At 33.0% G+C, this 17558-nt stretch overlaps 1 protein-coding gene, 1 long non-coding RNA gene and 1 pseudogene across 2 annotated transcripts; all 3 read left to right on the top strand.

Moving 5' to 3' along the window:
- On the top strand, positions 1696 to 9559 carry LOC109361636 (annotated as a pseudogene).
- Positions 11785 to 12203, top strand: LOC109337740 (probable mediator of RNA polymerase II transcription subunit 26c). The gene has a single exon (XM_019574810.1). It carries the CDS (start codon positions 11883 to 11885, stop codon positions 12201 to 12203), a length of 321 nt encoding a protein of 106 aa, XP_019430355.1. The 5' UTR covers positions 11785 to 11882.
- Positions 12374 to 13200, top strand: LOC109343172. The gene is made up of 4 exons (XR_002107173.1): positions 12374 to 12548; positions 12777 to 12838; positions 12917 to 12969; positions 13071 to 13200. It is a non-coding gene; the product is annotated as an uncharacterized LOC109343172 (long non-coding RNA).

The following is a 17558-nucleotide window of genomic DNA, read 5'->3' as shown; positions in this document are numbered from 1 at the left end:
CAAAACATATCTTGACTTAAGCTTTTCTTGAGTAAAATGACATATATGTTATACTTTTTGTGAAAAAAAATCACATAATGTCATAACTTGAAAATCTTTTGCAAATGAAAGTTAAATTTGTGTAACATGATCTTTGCAAACATTTTTTTAAATCAAGAAGTGTAAATCCTAGCCAAGTGAGGGAGTGAGCTAAACACGTGAGGATTAAAGTTAAATCACCATTTGATTTGTCTAATTAAACTTATTTGATAGGAAGTGATCAAGGCATATCATTTCTTTAGTTGAACCAAATGACCAAAAGTCTAACAAAAAATTAGGATTATCCTTTGTTAAGCCCCTTTGAGCCAAACAAAGTAAAACATTTTTTTTTTCAAAATATCCCATGAAACCAAATTTGAAAAAATATATTCTAAAGAGAGCATTAAAATTTTAAAGGATGTTTGAAAGAATTAAGTTGAGGAGAAAATTGGTGGACTTGGCTTCCTAAAAAGAAAAGGAAATTTTTTTTCAATCTCTTTACAAAAACAACAAAAAAGTTGTAAAAGAAAGTGAAAAACAAAAAGAGATTGAGAAAAGCAAAGAAAACCAAAAATGAAGCCAAAGTTCAAGAGCTAAGAGGTTGGAAAAAGAGAATTATGGGAAAAAGTAGAGAAAAATGCTTCATTGAGAAAAAATTTAAAAAATGCTCTCTTTTGACTTTAACTTAACTTATTTACCTATAAAAACCATGATTGTCCAAACCAAGCCTCATTACAAACGAAAACAAGACCTTAGTGATCCTTAATTGATTATGCAATTTAAGAGAGTATGTCAGACAAAGAACAAGTTCAAATTACTACAATCAAATGGTTGAAAAATTGAATGAAACACTTACCCCTTTGAAGTTTCAATTTTGAACTTGTATTCAAAAACACTTTTGATTGAAAAATATTTGTTTAGGTAAGAAACATCAATGTCATAATTGATATACATGTATATCCAAGTCACTACCACAAACACATATACTTTGAATATCGGATAATGTGTTGAAATTAACAATGATATAATCAGCCCAAAGACAAGCCCAAGGCAAATCAACACTTACACAACTCAGCAACAAAACTTTCCTCTTTTAGAAACTTTTTAAAATTCTGTTTTCTGTTAAGTTTGTTATATTCCGGTTTTGGCAATTTTTCTTTTCTTTTCGTTTTCTTGGTTTCCTGCCAAAGGGCCTCATAGTATATATGTTATCTTCCCTTTGTAATCAAAGCAATGAATAAGAATCCAATTCATAGAGGTTATACATTGAATTCAAAAGTGTGCTCCTCTTTTTCATGAAGCTTTTATGATTGGCTAATTAGCTTTGATTCATTCCGTGCATATCGAATTTGTTTCAGCCATGGAATGCTGAATTTCACATAATGGCAATTTACTAGAGTAACAACAATTATAAAATTGATTAAATAATGCTATTTGGGCTAAGAGACATAATGGTATTAAGCTCAAACTTGGTATTATGTTAGGTCATCCAAAGGACCATGTATGATGTTGAATGAGGATCACCTGTCTTTAACGGTGTCCCATTTCCTGTCCCAAACCAATCATATATTAACATGTGGATAAAATAAAAAATTTAAAAGCAAAAAGTAATAAAGTTGAGCACTGTGATTGGCTTGAGACATGGAGTAAGACACCGTGTGGAACATGTGATCCTTTTTTCCTCTCCCTCTCATAATTGATAGTCCCATTCCATGGCCACTCACCTAGTACAACAATCGATGAAGGATTCCCATGTGAGTCCTCTAATTCATAGAACCATAAGTATCATGAAACTTCAAAGATTGGTTCCACATGGGAAATGGGAATAACCCTTCAAGGATAAACACTACTTCAAAACTTGGTGAAAGACTATTATGATTAAGACCCAATACAATCACAAGGGTTGCAAAACTCAACTCTAGCTCAAGCTTAGTTGAAGATGAAACACTTGTTCAGAATAAGAAACAACTTTACCAAGCTCTTGAAGGTACACAATTCACTTCAATTATGATTGAATTTGAAACATTAAAACATTGTTCAAGGAATCAACCGGTGGATATTTGGAATCCATCATATGGTTGTTTAATTTTATCTCATAAAGAGAACCAAGTTAGGCCTTAGAGATTTTATATCATTGAATGAGCTTTCCAGAATATAGATATAGCCAAGGTACATATACAATGCAGTTTAATTTTGCATCGTATGACTGTTTTTATTGAACGTGAACAATAAGCATGAATCACATGATCCCTTGGTGCCCAAGCAACCAACACAAAACAACACTTCACAACAAACTGACCGAGACAAGCACAAACACGATGTGGCACATGGGCCTGACCATAGAGACAAGGCCTTGATGCATCAGGAAGACCAGGCAAGGCGAGGCAACACAGACCAGGCAGGATAGGGCACAGGCAAGGCAAGGCAAGGCACGAGCCAGGCAAGGCAGGGCACGGGCCAGGCAAGGCAAGGTATAGACCATGCAAGGCAGGGCACGAGCCAGGCAAGGTAAGGCACAGACCAAGGAAGACAGGGCATGGCTCAGGGAGGCATGACATGGTGCATAAACCAGATTAGCCAACCTTGGCTTCTTATGATGTTTTTGATTAATCTTTTGTGTAATCCAATATAATAGTTTTAGGCCTAATTGTTAGTTAGTATTATTGGGTATTAAGGGAATAAACAAATTAATTGGCTAAGTTTGTTAGGAATCATTGGGATAACTTGCATCTTAAGCAATAGCTTGTATGAGTATAAAAGGAGCACTATGGCTCCAATATTAATCAATGAAAACAGAGGAATTATTCAGCAATATGGTATCAAGAGCTATGATTGCGCATCCCTCTCTTTAAACAACTCTTGGTCAAGAAATCTGACCAAAGATCAGCAAAAAGCTTGTCATCTGGTTAAGAACCCTAACCAAGAATTCAAGAAATAGTTCAATCACACATTCAAGAAAGGGCAATGTAGAAGCAATGGCACAAGCACTGAACACAACATTAGATCAGTATTTGCAATTGAGCATAACCAACAATGACATTCAACATAAACCCTACTATCTCCATCCAGAAGAAAATCCAGGGGCAATCCTAACAACAACACCTCTAGATGGTAGCAACTATCATTCATGGAGCAGAGCTATGAGAAGAGCATTATCCTCAAAGAACAAAATTAAATTCGTGAATGGGACAATCAGTGCACCAAGCCCATCCACACCAGAATATGACATATGGGAGAGGGGCAACAACATGGTTGTCTCATGGATAACAAGAAGCATCTCCCAACAAATTGCACAAAGCATTGTATACATTGACAATGCTCGAGACCTATGGCTTGACCTCAAGGACAGATTCTCCAAGGGAGATTATTTCAGAACTTCAGACTTGCTCAAGGAGCTACACTCCATGAGACAAGGTGACAGAACAATCTCGAACTACTTCACTGAAATGAAAACCTTATGGGAGGATCTTGAATCATTGAGGCCAATACCCACCTGCACTTGCATAGTGAGATGTAATTGTGGAATGATCAAGATGATAAAGGATCAAAGGGAGAATGAATACGTGATATGTTTCCTAAAAGGGTTGAATGATGAGTTCAACACAACAAAGACTCAAATCTTGCTCATGGAGCCACTACCTCAGATGAATAAAGCATTCTCTCTATTAATTCAACAAGAAGGACACATAAGTGAGGAATCACCAAAAGCTCTCATAAATTTCACAAATGAGAGATCAACAAACAGGTATGACAATGCACCTCAATGGAGGACAAGACAAAATGGACAAAGAAATGGCTATATGCAAGGCAGAGGAAGAAGCACAAGTAGAGGATTCAACAATCAAAGAGGCAATGGAATCAAGGTCTACACCTTCTGTGGCAGAGAGAGACACACCATAGATACATGTTATTTCAAACATGGATTTCCACCAAATTCTCAACAATCAAGAACAAGGCAAGAAGTAGGATCAGTCAACACAACTGGTGCTGAACTTGCACATAAGAAGAATGTTGAGCTAGAGGCACCTCTAAACAATGTTGAAGGAAGCAAATTCCACTTTAGTGCTGAGCAATATGAGCAATTGGCAACCTTACTCAGAAGCATCAACAAGTCAGATGGAGATCATAATGTGAATCAACTCAAAGTGGATCCGACCAATGCACAACAAGGTAACAAAGACAAGGATGAACATCCTCAATCAGGTAACAACATATACTGGATAATGGACACATGGGCCACTGATCATGTGTGCCCTGACCTGTCCATTTTCGATATTCACCATAACATTAAGCCAATCACCATTGGCCTGCCAAATGGCAGCACAATGTTGGCAAAGATATCAGGGACAATGAATCTTACTGACTCATTGATACTGCATAATGTACTCTATGTGCCAGAGTTCAATTTCAACTTGATTTCCATTCATAAGCTAACTAACTCTTTGCACTGCAAACTAATATTTGACAGCTCCAATTGTTCTATTCAGGATACGATTACCTTGAGGATGATTGGATGTGCTGAAGTGAGAAATGGATTGTATATGCTTAAAAGAAGTTTTAGAGATAGAATATTTAGGATTCACAATGTAAATAGATCAGAAACCATTTCATTCTTTGACCTATGGCGCTTCAGATTGGGACACCCCTATGCAAATACTTTGAGTTCAATATGCAAATCATGTTCTTATGTTAAGTTTGATTCTAGAAATGTATGTGATTACTGTCATTTAGGAAAGCAAACTAGACTTCCTTTTCCTAACTGTATGAATAGAACTCAACATGCCTTTGATTTGGTCCACATGGATATATGGGGTCCCATTTCACACACCTCTATACATGGCCATAGGTACTTCCTTACCATCGTGGATGACCACACTAGGCACACTTGGCTCTACATCATGAGGACCAAGTCTGAAGCAAGGAAAATAGTTCAAGATTTCATCAAGCTGATTCAAACACAATTTGGCAGAATGATTAAGGCCATAAGGAGTGATAATGGAAGTGAGTTCAATATGCCAACTCTCTATAGTTCCAATGGCATACTTCACCAAACTTCTTGTGTAGAAACTCCTCAACAAAACTCAGTAGTAGAAAGGAAGCATAGACACCTCCTAAATGTCACTAGAATTCTCATCTTTCAATCCAAGTTACCAAAATCATTCTGGACCTATGCAGTGCAACATGCCACTTACCTCATAAACAGGCTCCCAAGTCACATTCTTCAAGATAAGTCCCCTTATGAACTCTTACACAACAAGGCCCCTAACCTGATGGAATTGAAGGTCTTTGGGTGTCTATCTTTTGCATCCACTCTTGCCCAACATAGGTCCAAGCTTGACCCAAGGGCAAGAAAGTGCATATACTTAGGGAACAAACTAGGAACAAAGGGTTATGTTCTGTTTGACCTTCAAAACAGAGAAATTTTCACCTCTAGGAATGTAGTCTTCCATGAACATATGTTCCCTTATGAGGCATCAAATGACAACACTCAAGAAGAAATGTTCACTGATACCTTAGAACCACTTGATCAACCAGCACAATACACACCTAAACCCTTGGGCACCAACACAAATCATGATGCACAAGGAGAAGACAACTCAGAGGTTGGTCATTCTGACCAAGACACATCAAACAACAACACTTCACCTAACCATCTTAGGAGGTCTAGTCGTCCAAGGTAGGCACCAACTTACCTACAAGACTTTCATTGCAATTTGTCCTTACACAAAACTTTAGGTGAGGATGTGCACCACCCCCTCTCATCTGTCTTGTCCTACAACTCCATTTCACCAAATCACCTAAAACATGTCATCTCCATTACCACTACAAATGAGCCTAGATTCTAATACCAAGCCATTAAACACCCTCACTAGATAAAGGCTATGCAAGAGGAATTGAATGCCCTTGAGCTGAACAAAACTTGGTCACTTGTTGACCTTCCAGCAAATAAGAAACCTATAGGTTCCAAGTGGGTATACAAAATCAAGTATAAATCAGATGGCTCAATAGAAAGGTATAAGGCTAGGTTAGTAGCAAAGGGTTATGACCAGACCGAGGGCATTGATTTTTTAGACACTTTTGCTCCAGTGGTCAAGCTAACCACTGTCAGATTACTCCTTGCCATAACAGACTTCACCAGTTAGATGACAATAATACTTTTCTTCATGGAGATCTAAATGAGGATGTCTATATGGAACTACCCCAAGGAGTAGTATGCAGGGCACAAAACAAGGTTTGCAAACTTCATAAGTCCCTGTATGGACTAAAGCAGGTAGGAAGGCAGTGGTTTACTCGATTAACCAAGGCCCTTGTCTCATTGGGATACACACAATCCCACCATGATCACTCCTTGTTAACCAAAGCCTTAGGTTTCAAATTTACAGCTTTGCTTATATATGTTGATGACTTAGTATTGGCAGGAAATGACTTGCATGAAATATCATCTGTTAAAAACTGTTTGCATAAAGATTTCAAGATTAAAGACCTTGGCATTATAAAATACTTTCTCGGATTGGAAGTTTCTAGATCAATTGCAGGTATCACACTATGTCAAAGAAAGTATGCACTGGATATCTTATCAGATACAGGGTTCCTGGCTTCTAAGCCTGCTCCAACACCAATCATCAAAATAACAAAGCTTCATCAAGATGATTCCTCACCTTACCATGATCCAGCTTCTTACAGAAGACTTGTAGGAAGATTGCTCTACTTAACCAATACAAGACCAGATTTAAGCTATGTTGTCCAAAAGTAAGCCAATTCATGGCAAAGCCAACCATCACTCACCATCAAGCCCTGAGCAGAATTCTAAGGTATATCAAAAGCAATCCAGGCCAAGGCTTATTCTACTCTTCCACTTCTCCTCTACAATTGAAAGCATTCAGTGACTCAGATTGGGCAACATGCATTGACTCAAGGAAATCCATCAGTGGAGCTTGTGTGTTCTTAGGCAATTCCTTGGTTTCATGGAAATCCAAGAAACAAACAACCGTGGCAAGATAATCTTCAGATGCAGAATATCGAAAACAACTGTGGCAAGATCATCTTCAGAGGCAGAATATCGAGCACTTGCAGCCACCTCTTGTGAGATCCAATGGCTAACATACTTGCTCATCAACTTCCATATTCCATTCATCAAACCAGCATTATTATACTGTGACAACAATTCAGCAAGGCACATAGCAGCAAACTCAGTCTTTCACGAAAGAACAAAGCACATTGACATTGATTGTTATGTAGTTCGTGAGAGACTCAATTCTAAACTCTTCCACCTTTTCCCAATTCATACACAACAACAACTTGCCGACATCCTTACCAAATCACTAGATCCTTCCCCTTTCCATTTCTTACTCAACAAACTGGGAGTAATTAATATATACTCTCCAGTTTGCGGGGGGATATTGAACATGAACAATAAGCATGAATCACATGATCCCTTGGTGCCCAAGCAACCAACACAAAACAACACTTCGCCACAAACTGACCAAGACAAGTACAAACACGATGTGGCACATGGGCCTGACCATAGAGACAATGCCTTGATGCATCAGGAATACCAGGCAAGGCGAGGCAACACAGACCAGGCAGGACATGGCACATGCAAGGCAAGGCAAGGCATAGACCAGGCAAGGCAGGGCACGAGCCAGGCAAGGCAAGGCATAGACCAGGCAAGGCATGGCATGGGCCAAGCAAGGCACATACCAAGCAAGACAGGGCATGACTCAGGCGAGGCATGGCATGGTGCATAAACTAGCCAACCTTGGTTTCTTATGATGTTTTTGATTAATCTTTTGTGTAATCCAATATAATAGTTTTAGGCCTAATTGTTAGTTAGTATTATTGGGTATTAAGGGAATAAACAAATTAATTGGTTAAGTTTGTTAGGAATCATTGAGATAACTTGCATCTTAAGCAATAGCTTGTATGAGTATAAAAGGAACACTATGGCTCCAATATTAATCAATGAAAACAGAGGAATTATTCAACAATAGTTTTTCCACTTTGACTAGAGATTTGAAAAGAAATCATTATCATTAAACCTCATAAGATACAAACTATGCAGAATTCTAATTCTTAATTAGTGGTGAAAATATATTATTTTAATGATTGATTATGATGATGGTTACTTTTTATTTATAATTATTTGTGACATTTTTCATAATTTTTTTGGTTTAACCAATTACATCCCTCACCATATCGATAATGAACTAATTTCTGGTGGATGTATGACTCATCTTTTCAATAAGTGTTACCCTTAGGAATCAAATTTTTGAACTTTTAATCTATTTGAGAGCTAATGAAGTCTTATACCACTAGATTAACTCTTTGTTGGGTTTTTTTATAATTATTTATGAGAAACTACTTTTGTATAGGATATTTTAATTGAAAAGGGATTTTAAGGTAATAAATTGTCTGAATTGTATGAAAAATTGCTTTTTACTAGTTAAATCTTAGTATAAATTACAAATAAACTTGTTAAGGAAATTAGGTTTAGATCTCAAACATTTTCCCAGAACATCTCTCTCCTCAAAACAATACTTTTGGGGTAAAAAGCTGTTTTTGAAAAAAATATATTCTCAAACATGAACTAAGTGTGTACTTTTATCTAGATTTGGAAAAACATCTTTTTATGTGATTTCCAAATGGAGAGTATTAAATTTAGTGTATTCTTATAAGCCTTCTTCTATGGTGGTTAATTGTAGGATGTTGAGTCAAGGCCATTCTTGCAGTGCAGAACGAAAACTGGTGCCGCATAAGTTGATTCATCAAGACTTCAATGAAGCTAGCCACACGACAGAGCAAACGTGTAATAAAAGGCACAAGTGGATGCACCACATTAAAAATTCTCAAGCAATCTGGTTCTTCAGAGTTTTACTAATATAACTCGACATCACCCTCTTGATCCCTCAATCAACAATCAAAGTGTGATGCTTATCCAATTCAGTAAAATCACTCAGGCCAACACGTTTTCCTCTGATCTCAACATTCACAAATGCAGGCTTGAATCATTAAATGTTGGGCCAATCAAGGCCTTCATGGCCCAACCTTATAGTATCACAAAAATAGCAAGTCTTTGTATCTTGGTAGCTATGTTAGTTAAGGCCCTTATATTTTTGTTAGTTAGTTAAGTTTTGGTTATTCCCCTTTTCGGTAATATTCCGTTTTTCTTTTAGTTTGTATATAAGAGTTTGTTCTCAGCATGAAGTGTAATTTTGATTCTTGATTCAATAAGAAGAAGGAAACATTATTTTTCCTTGTATGCTCTTTTACAACTCTCATACATTTCATCTTTAACTCATCAATGAAGGTAACTTTCTAAGAGAGAGCAAAGCATTTAACATGATCAAGTTCAGTGCAAGGGGGTTGAATTTTTTGTCTGGACAGCTCAACATTGTTGCTTCTTTCAAGATTGCTTCCACAACAATTAAAGATTAAATTTTTCTTTGGCCACTTTATTTCTATGTATTGTCTTAATATTGCTGCAGAGTAACAACCTAATTAGCTAACACTTGAAATTCTTAGAGTGTTGACATCAATTTTGAAAACTATAGAGATATCACTTGTCTAAAATAGTGTCTTACTTCCTGTTTCAAACCAATTAAAATAATATTTTTTATTATTTTATGTTTTTAAAAATTTTCTTTTATTCACATGTCAATACGTGATTAGCTTGACAGGCAACGAGAGACTATTAAAGACAGGTGATCCCATCCGGAAACTCCACAATCAGTACTCATCAAGTATGCTAGTGATATTTTGCATTTTTTTCCTTCTAGATTAATACAATTGTTCACTCTAATTTACATTTTCCTTGCATGCAAAGTTGATGAATGTGATATTTTGTTGGGCATCTTTAACCCAAAATTTTCGTTAGTAATATTAATCTAAGTTGAAGTTTGAAACTCATGTAATTAACCTTTTTTTTGTTTGTTACTTCAGAAGAAAAAATGGAAATGGAACACAAAAATTGACTTGAAATCACGTATCCTATACTTTTTTAATTTACTGTTAATTTTTTTGGCTAAGTATCCTTAAAATATATTGTTCAATATGCTATTATTGATGAGAAACTGAGAGTTGAGGCCAATGATGGATCTCAGACCTAGAAATAGGTGTGGAATATATGTTAAAAAGTTAAAATAATAAATATTATCATATATAAAGATGAAACATTAAACAAAAAAAAATCATAAATTTAAATATAGTTAATCAAATAAATTACACATTCTATAATTGATCTCTACGTAACTCTGCATATTTTGAAATTGTTGAACGATCAATTGGTTATTAATATTGTGGAACAGTTCTCACTCAATATAAGTCATTAGAGAATCATTCATGTATCTCTCATTAGATTACACAACATATTTTTAACAATTTTCGTAGCTGAAAAGACTCTTTCTATGATTGTTGTGATAACGGTGAAAATAATTGCTAACTTAAAAAAATAAAATAAACTAATAGGTAAATAATATATTTTTCACTTTCAACCAACAAGCCCGAAAAACTATTGAGTCGTTTTAAATAAGCAAATTCAACATTATTATACATATCAATGATGTAAGTCACATCTTAATTATTACGTACCACTAAATTAATTGAATAAAAATCATGTGGATAGCCCTTTATATTTGGAATACACATAAGTTAAATGATATTCAATTTTTTACCATCTAAAATTGAAATATACATTTTCATCTAGAAATAATGATTGTATGCCTTTTGAATTAAATCTAATTAATATTATTATGATGGAAAGATGAAATTGACAAATATTAGAAAAATTGAAAAGTAAAATTGGTTATGTAATGTGTGTCAGCTTTTAGCATTCTATTGTGATAATGTTAATTAGATTTAAACTTGATGAAAATGACTAACTAGTCAAATATTCAATTTTCATTTTCCACCATTGAAATATGCATTTTTCATTTGGGGATAATGATTGGATGATTTGGATCCCATTTATATTAAATATAATTAACAGTGTTATAAGGGTGAATTTGACAAATATTGTCATAATATAATGCTGAAAAGTGATACACATTATAAATAACGAAGAGACCATGGAGATCCAAAGTTGCATATTTTGTATTCCCATCGTATGCAATGGCAAAAACTATTTTCACCATTCTATCACTTAATTTCAAAATGGATAAGCTAGCCATAGACCAAATTGTTCAGAACTATTAGTGTGTGTTGGCTATCTATGCATATCTCTTACTTTTTTTTGGTTTTTTTGTTCGTGTTTTCAACTATAGGCCCAAGTGGTTTATTTATAATTAAACTTAATGTTAATGATAAGTATTCATTCAACAATTAGATAACCACACATCTATCTTTCATCTGAAATTTGTTACAAACATTATTAGTTAATATTTAAAGATAAACATCTATAATTATCATTGCATCCTTATTTAAATATTAATTTTCGTTTTTCATTTTAATATTATTTTAATAGATGTTTATAACAAAGTGATAAACTTTATCTTAAAAGATTAACATGTTAGTTTCTTATTTTTATAAAAAAACAATATTTAGACATAATCATAAAAGGAACCCCTAGAAACCTATTATTTTATCAACTTTCAAAATTAATTATCAAAGGGTTCAATAAAGTGATCAATACATTGATATAATGTTTATCTAATATGTTTTCATATAAAAAATAAAGGTGAAAAATAGTAACTTTTCCCTCTCAATTTCAAAAAACATTTAGAAACTTTGATTTTATTTACTTATTTTCGAAATTATAAATAGAAACCTTTCGAAAAGAGAGAGCGAGGGAGATAACAGAAACATTGTTTTTGTTTCTGTGTCATTGTAGCCATAACTTCTCACTTTGATTCCTTTTGCTTTATTCTCTTATGGATTTGGATAATTACCGTTCCATATTGGACAATGCTAGCGTTGACATTTGGTTATTGATCGACGCTGCACTCGCCGTCGCTTCCGTCGACTACACCGACGAATTCAAACGCCGTAGAGAAGGAATAGTGGAGCGCATTTACACTACCACGTCAGCTTCTCCGCCGTGTCGGAATTGTGTAGCCAATAACAATGCAGAAACGGAGAAAATTGTAGAGGAGGAGTTGAATCCTCATGGAGGGTTGTTTAATGATGATGAGAATAAGAAGAAGATTCTAGAGATTAAGCAACAACTTGAATACACTAACCAGGTTTTTTAATTTAATTAAGCACTGTTTTATTATGTTTAATGTTTAAATATTTTATGTAGCTTAATTGTGATGTTTGTTTTTTTTACTTCACTAGTCTGAAGATACATTGGTGGAGTTGCTACATAATCTTGACGACATTGATATTACATTTCAAGCATTAAAGGTAACTTCCATTCCATTTGGCGCCAAAAAAATGTACTGCAATATTGTGTCTTCAATTAGTTTTTTATTGTAAAAATGATTATAAGTTAACATGTATTGTTTCCTGTAGGGCACTCATATTGGGAGCCATGTGAGTAAGTTGAGGAAGCATTCCTCTAATCATGTTAGGAGATTGACGAAGCTTCTTATCAGGTTTTGGAAACAGCCTATGATTCTTTTTTACAAAATAAAAAATAAAAATGAAGATTTAATTTTGATTGTTATTGAATTCAATTGGTGAAGTTTGCACAAGATTAATTTTGTATTGCATTGTGATGAGAGGAACATAAATAAGCATGTTATAGTGTAAAATTTCTATGATGTTAAAAAATGTTGTACAAGTGATATAACTTGACTGAATTTTGCTATTTTGTACTGCAGTAAGTGGAAAAGAGTTGTAGATGAATGGGTAATGTCAGAAGAAACAGTTACTAATGTCATGGGTAATTCTTGATTTAATCTTCAATTGGGTGCTAAATTTTTTATTATAAATAATTAATATATTTTATTTGATATCTCAGCATATGATGAAGACTCTCCTCAGCAGAAAACTCCACATAATGGGCATCATCAGGTGAAAAAAATCATTTTCTCTATCTCTAGCTAGTGCTTATCCTTGGAAAGCTGAGGCTTTGTTTAGCAATTTGGTTTTCTAATATTCCATTCTTTTTGCAGAGTCTTGATTTTGTATGCTCAACAAATCCACGATGTGAGTATAGCATCTGATTGTAAGAAGGTGATGAAAGGGTTTTGAGTTTTGGGTTGGGTTTGGAATTTGAAAGTGCTATTATGGCAAGTGAATGATTGGTGAAAGGGGAAAGAGTGAGGATGAGTTGTTGTTATAGTTGAGTGTAGCTAAGAAGGAGACATGCATAGGAAAACAGAGCCATTGAAAATAACATGTGTGAGTGAATGAGTATTAAGGTGTGGATTGTACTTATTATATAGAGCAGATAATAAAGGTGAATTTATAAAAGAATGGTGAAATCGAAGTGAAGTTCAAAAAGAAGATGCATTAACGTTTGTTGAGTGGGTACATTCATACATGATTTCATTTTGTCACAATCTTTACAATTGCATGATTTAACTTTGTCAGAGTCCATACAATTGCTGATTTTTTCAATTTTATCATAAATTCTAATAGAAATATAGAATTGGGATTAGGATGTGGTATTTGTTAGTTTAAAAACAAGTCTCAAATTACTCAATTGGTCTTCAATGCAGAAAAGGAAAAAGCCTTATGAGAACATCCCTTATGGTTTTTCATTCATTTAATTAATAATAGCAACAAGAAAATCAATAATATTTATTGGAAAACGATAGTTTTCCAGTTGTCACAGTCAAATAAACCACATGGTAAAATAAAATCAGTGGTCTACTTTCCTATGTTATTTTGGTCTTGATTGTTTATGTTCTTAGTACCTTGGGGAATTATAAATCCAAAAATAATGATGGATCACAATAATATTAACATATATTTATCCAAAAATAATTATGGATCACAATAATACTTTCCATTGCAATTTTTTCTTTGAAAACAAAGTTAAGGTAAAAATATTGTACTACAAAAGAATAAATAACGTATAAATCATTCAATGGGAATGTGAGTAATAGTGATGAGGTGTTGTAAAAGTATTGAACCTCCCTTGACTTATTCGCGGATGCTTGACCATTAGCAAATTATAATGCAAAATTATTATTATAAATATAATAACAGCTGAGATCTCCTACAGTGTTTTAAAAAATTATCGAGTTTACTTTTCTTAGCCATCTAGTATGTGTGAATGATATATCCTAGTACATTTCACATTTCATAATTGGCTTCTGAATCTGAATTTCACGTTCAAAGATCAGTATATTCCGAAAATTGAATTTAAAGAGTGCTTTTTATATTTGAACCATAAGACAATAATGATGACTCTAAAATTGTTGTATATCAGATGCCCAACTGAAAATGAAAATGAGAGTAGGATAATGTTTTTTTAGTATTTGGTGTGGACAAAGGATAACTGTCAAATTTGGAAATTAATTTGAGAAATGAGATTTAGACATTATGGGATATCTATGTAGGGATTTTGCATCCTGCAACAGTCCAACATTGAGTCGCACTGAGTATATAAATAACATATTCCCTAAACATTCTTTCAAAGGGTAGGGGTGGCAATACGGCCAGCCCGTTTCAGCCGGCCTTTGACCCGTCAGAATATGGGCTTGCCTGACCCAGACCTTATTGTTAAAAGGGCTCAAAATGTCAGCCCGACCCATATTTGGCAGGGCTGGCCCGTTTTGTTTTTTTTAAACACACATTAAAACTTTAAGACAAAAATAAATAATTCAAATAATTCATAAATATCTTTTAAAACAAAAAATCACAAACAAAAGACGCAATCTCATAATAACATATTACATTAGTACAAAACTTGTAAATTCTAAAGAATAAACCATCATAATCTTAAACTTTTAGACTCCTAATTCACAATAGAACTTATAACTCCTAAGTTTTAAAAATGGTATAAGAATCAAAACTATTATATTATAAATCAATCACAATAAAATATATATTACTCAATTTAATTTGAATTCGATCACATTAAAAATATAAATTGAAACCCAGTCGAATTCAATTAATTTTCCAAATGAAATCAAAATTAGTAGTTCTGTTTGAGTTTCCAATTTTTCATTTCAATTAATTAAATGTTTAAATTTGATTCAAACACCCCTAATTGTCAGTGAAACTCCACCTTCTGATAACATGTACAATAATTGGATAAGAGTGAAGATAATAGATAAGTACATAATGAGATATTAAATGTTCATTTTACAAAGAGAAAGAAGAATTATATGCTTAAGGATCCAAACATAAGTTAAAATTGTAAAAGTTTAATCTTAATTGCAATGAGCAACATGATAGACAAATAAACTTTAATTTTAATGTTGGCCTGCGGGGCCAGCCTAGCTCGGCTCTCCATGGCCCGTCTAAAAAATAGGCTTCTAAAACGGGTTGAATACGAGCTTTTGGGCTAAAATCCTCAGTCCGACCCGCTAAAAATACCTATCCGAACGGGCTGGCCCATCGGACCAAACCCATTTTGCCATCCCTAAATATAGGATATAGTATTTCGTTTTCACCTACATATATTTTTATGCAACTAAATATACAACTTTATATATTTCATTTTGGATAATTATAATGTTTTTTTTGTATTGGCATATTTTTTAATGCATATACTTTAAATTATTATTTTTATTAGAATATTCAATTTAGGATGAGAGAGGTATTTTTAACATGTAATTAATGTTGGTGGTAGTTATTTACAATTATATGATATAGGAGAATAAAAATTAAATCATGATAATAATTACACCATATTTTAGTTTTATATATAATTAGTATGTTGACAAACACTCCTGTATCTTTCAACCTCCTTTCCTATTATTTGTAATGTATAATATACATGCATAAATCTATTTAACCAAAAACAGTTGAGAACATAAAACAAAGATTGTTGGCTAGTATAACAAAAGTTATGCATGAAGTATATTGTGCACACTTTGTAATTAAGAAGCTTGGTTTTGAACAATTTGGTCTTTCGCTAGCTTATCTATTTTGAAATTAAGTATAGAATGTGAAAATAGTTTTTGCCATTCCTTACGAAGGGATACAAAAGATGCAACTTTGGATCTAGCTGGTCTCTTCGTTATTTATAATAAAGTATATCAGTTTTCAGCATTCTATTATGATAGTCAAATTCACCTTTATAACATTGTTAATTAGATTGAATCTAGATGGGATCCAATAGTTATCTCCAAATGAAAAATGCGTATTTCTATCGTAGAAATTGAATATTTGGCGTTTTATTTTATGATTAATTTATCATATTACAATGCTAACAGCTGACACACATTATAAATACTAGTGTGTACATGCACTTTGTGTCTACCGGCGAATATTGTGTGATACTGCATATTCAATTTTTATATATTTCATTTTTTTTAAATTAGAATGTATTTTTTGTGTTTGATGTACTTTATATTATATTTTTTGTGTTTATCATAATGTTTAATTTAAGGTGAGATGTGTGGTTAATAATTGTATTGGTGGTGGTTGCTTATGATTATATAGTTTTTTTGTAAAAATTAAATAATGTGAAGGGCAAAATAGGAAATAAAAATTACACCTTGAAGAAAGTTATTTCAAGTTTTGGCTTTATATATACTAGCGTGTTGACATGCGTTTTATTTTGTTACCTAACCAATTTTACTTTTCTAACAAAATAAAATATCAATATAGTCATATATTTATTTTTTCTAATATTTGTCAATTTCATCTTTCAATCATAATAATATTAATTATATTTAATTCAAAAGGCATACAATCATTATCTCTAAGTGAAAATGAATATTTCAATTTTCAATGGAAAAAAGTGAATATCTTAAGAATTATGTATATTCTGATATAAATTTGATTAATATTTTCATGAGAAAAGTGTGGAATCAGTAAACATTAGAATATAGAGAATTAAATAAACATTTCAGTTTATTAAAAGAACAAATTGAAACATAAAAATAAATTGCCGTTTTAGCTTTCATATTGTCCTTCTCTCACCCATTTTTTTTTAAAGTTGCACGTTGGCATATTTTCTTAAGAAATAAAATATGTAGTAACATTGTGACAATATAAAAGTTTATTATATTGTAGTTGTATTATATACAATTCATATCATAAAGAAGCTCCCATGTATGAACACCATAATCAACATCTCTCCAGTGGGTTTGTTAAGTACAGTGGGTTTACGGAAGGGTATATGGGTAGTAGTACAAAATAAAGTTGCATTTGTTAAGGAAGTAATAGATGAAAGTTAATTTCAGTAGTTTTTGAGTTAAATTCACAATTTTCCAAATCAAATCTTCATTTTTACTGCTTTAACATGTGCTCTTATAGCATTGGTTAAAATTCAGGAATAGGTTTTGAGGTGAGTAATGAGTAAGATGAGCAAGTATTATGCATGACATGAATCATATCGTACTTAAAGGGTGTTGATTCTCATATGGTAATTTACAAATATTATAAACTATATTCATTTATATGAGAAAAAAGGCAGACACTGACAATATATATATAGATTCTACATACTATTATATTAATGTATCATCAATAATTCA

This window comes from Lupinus angustifolius, chromosome LG01 (genome assembly GCF_001865875.1).
Source record: "Lupinus angustifolius cultivar Tanjil chromosome LG01, LupAngTanjil_v1.0, whole genome shotgun sequence".
Taxonomy (NCBI): domain Eukaryota; kingdom Viridiplantae; phylum Streptophyta; class Magnoliopsida; order Fabales; family Fabaceae; genus Lupinus; species Lupinus angustifolius.
The sequence above is the reverse complement of the archived record's forward strand: the minus strand, read 5'-3'. Positions and strand labels throughout refer to the sequence as shown.

What these genes read in the sequence shown, in the direction of transcription:
- LOC109337740 (XM_019574810.1), top strand. Translation starts at nt 11,883, where the DNA reads ATGGATTTGGATAATTACCGTTCCATATTGGACAATGCTAGCGTTGAC.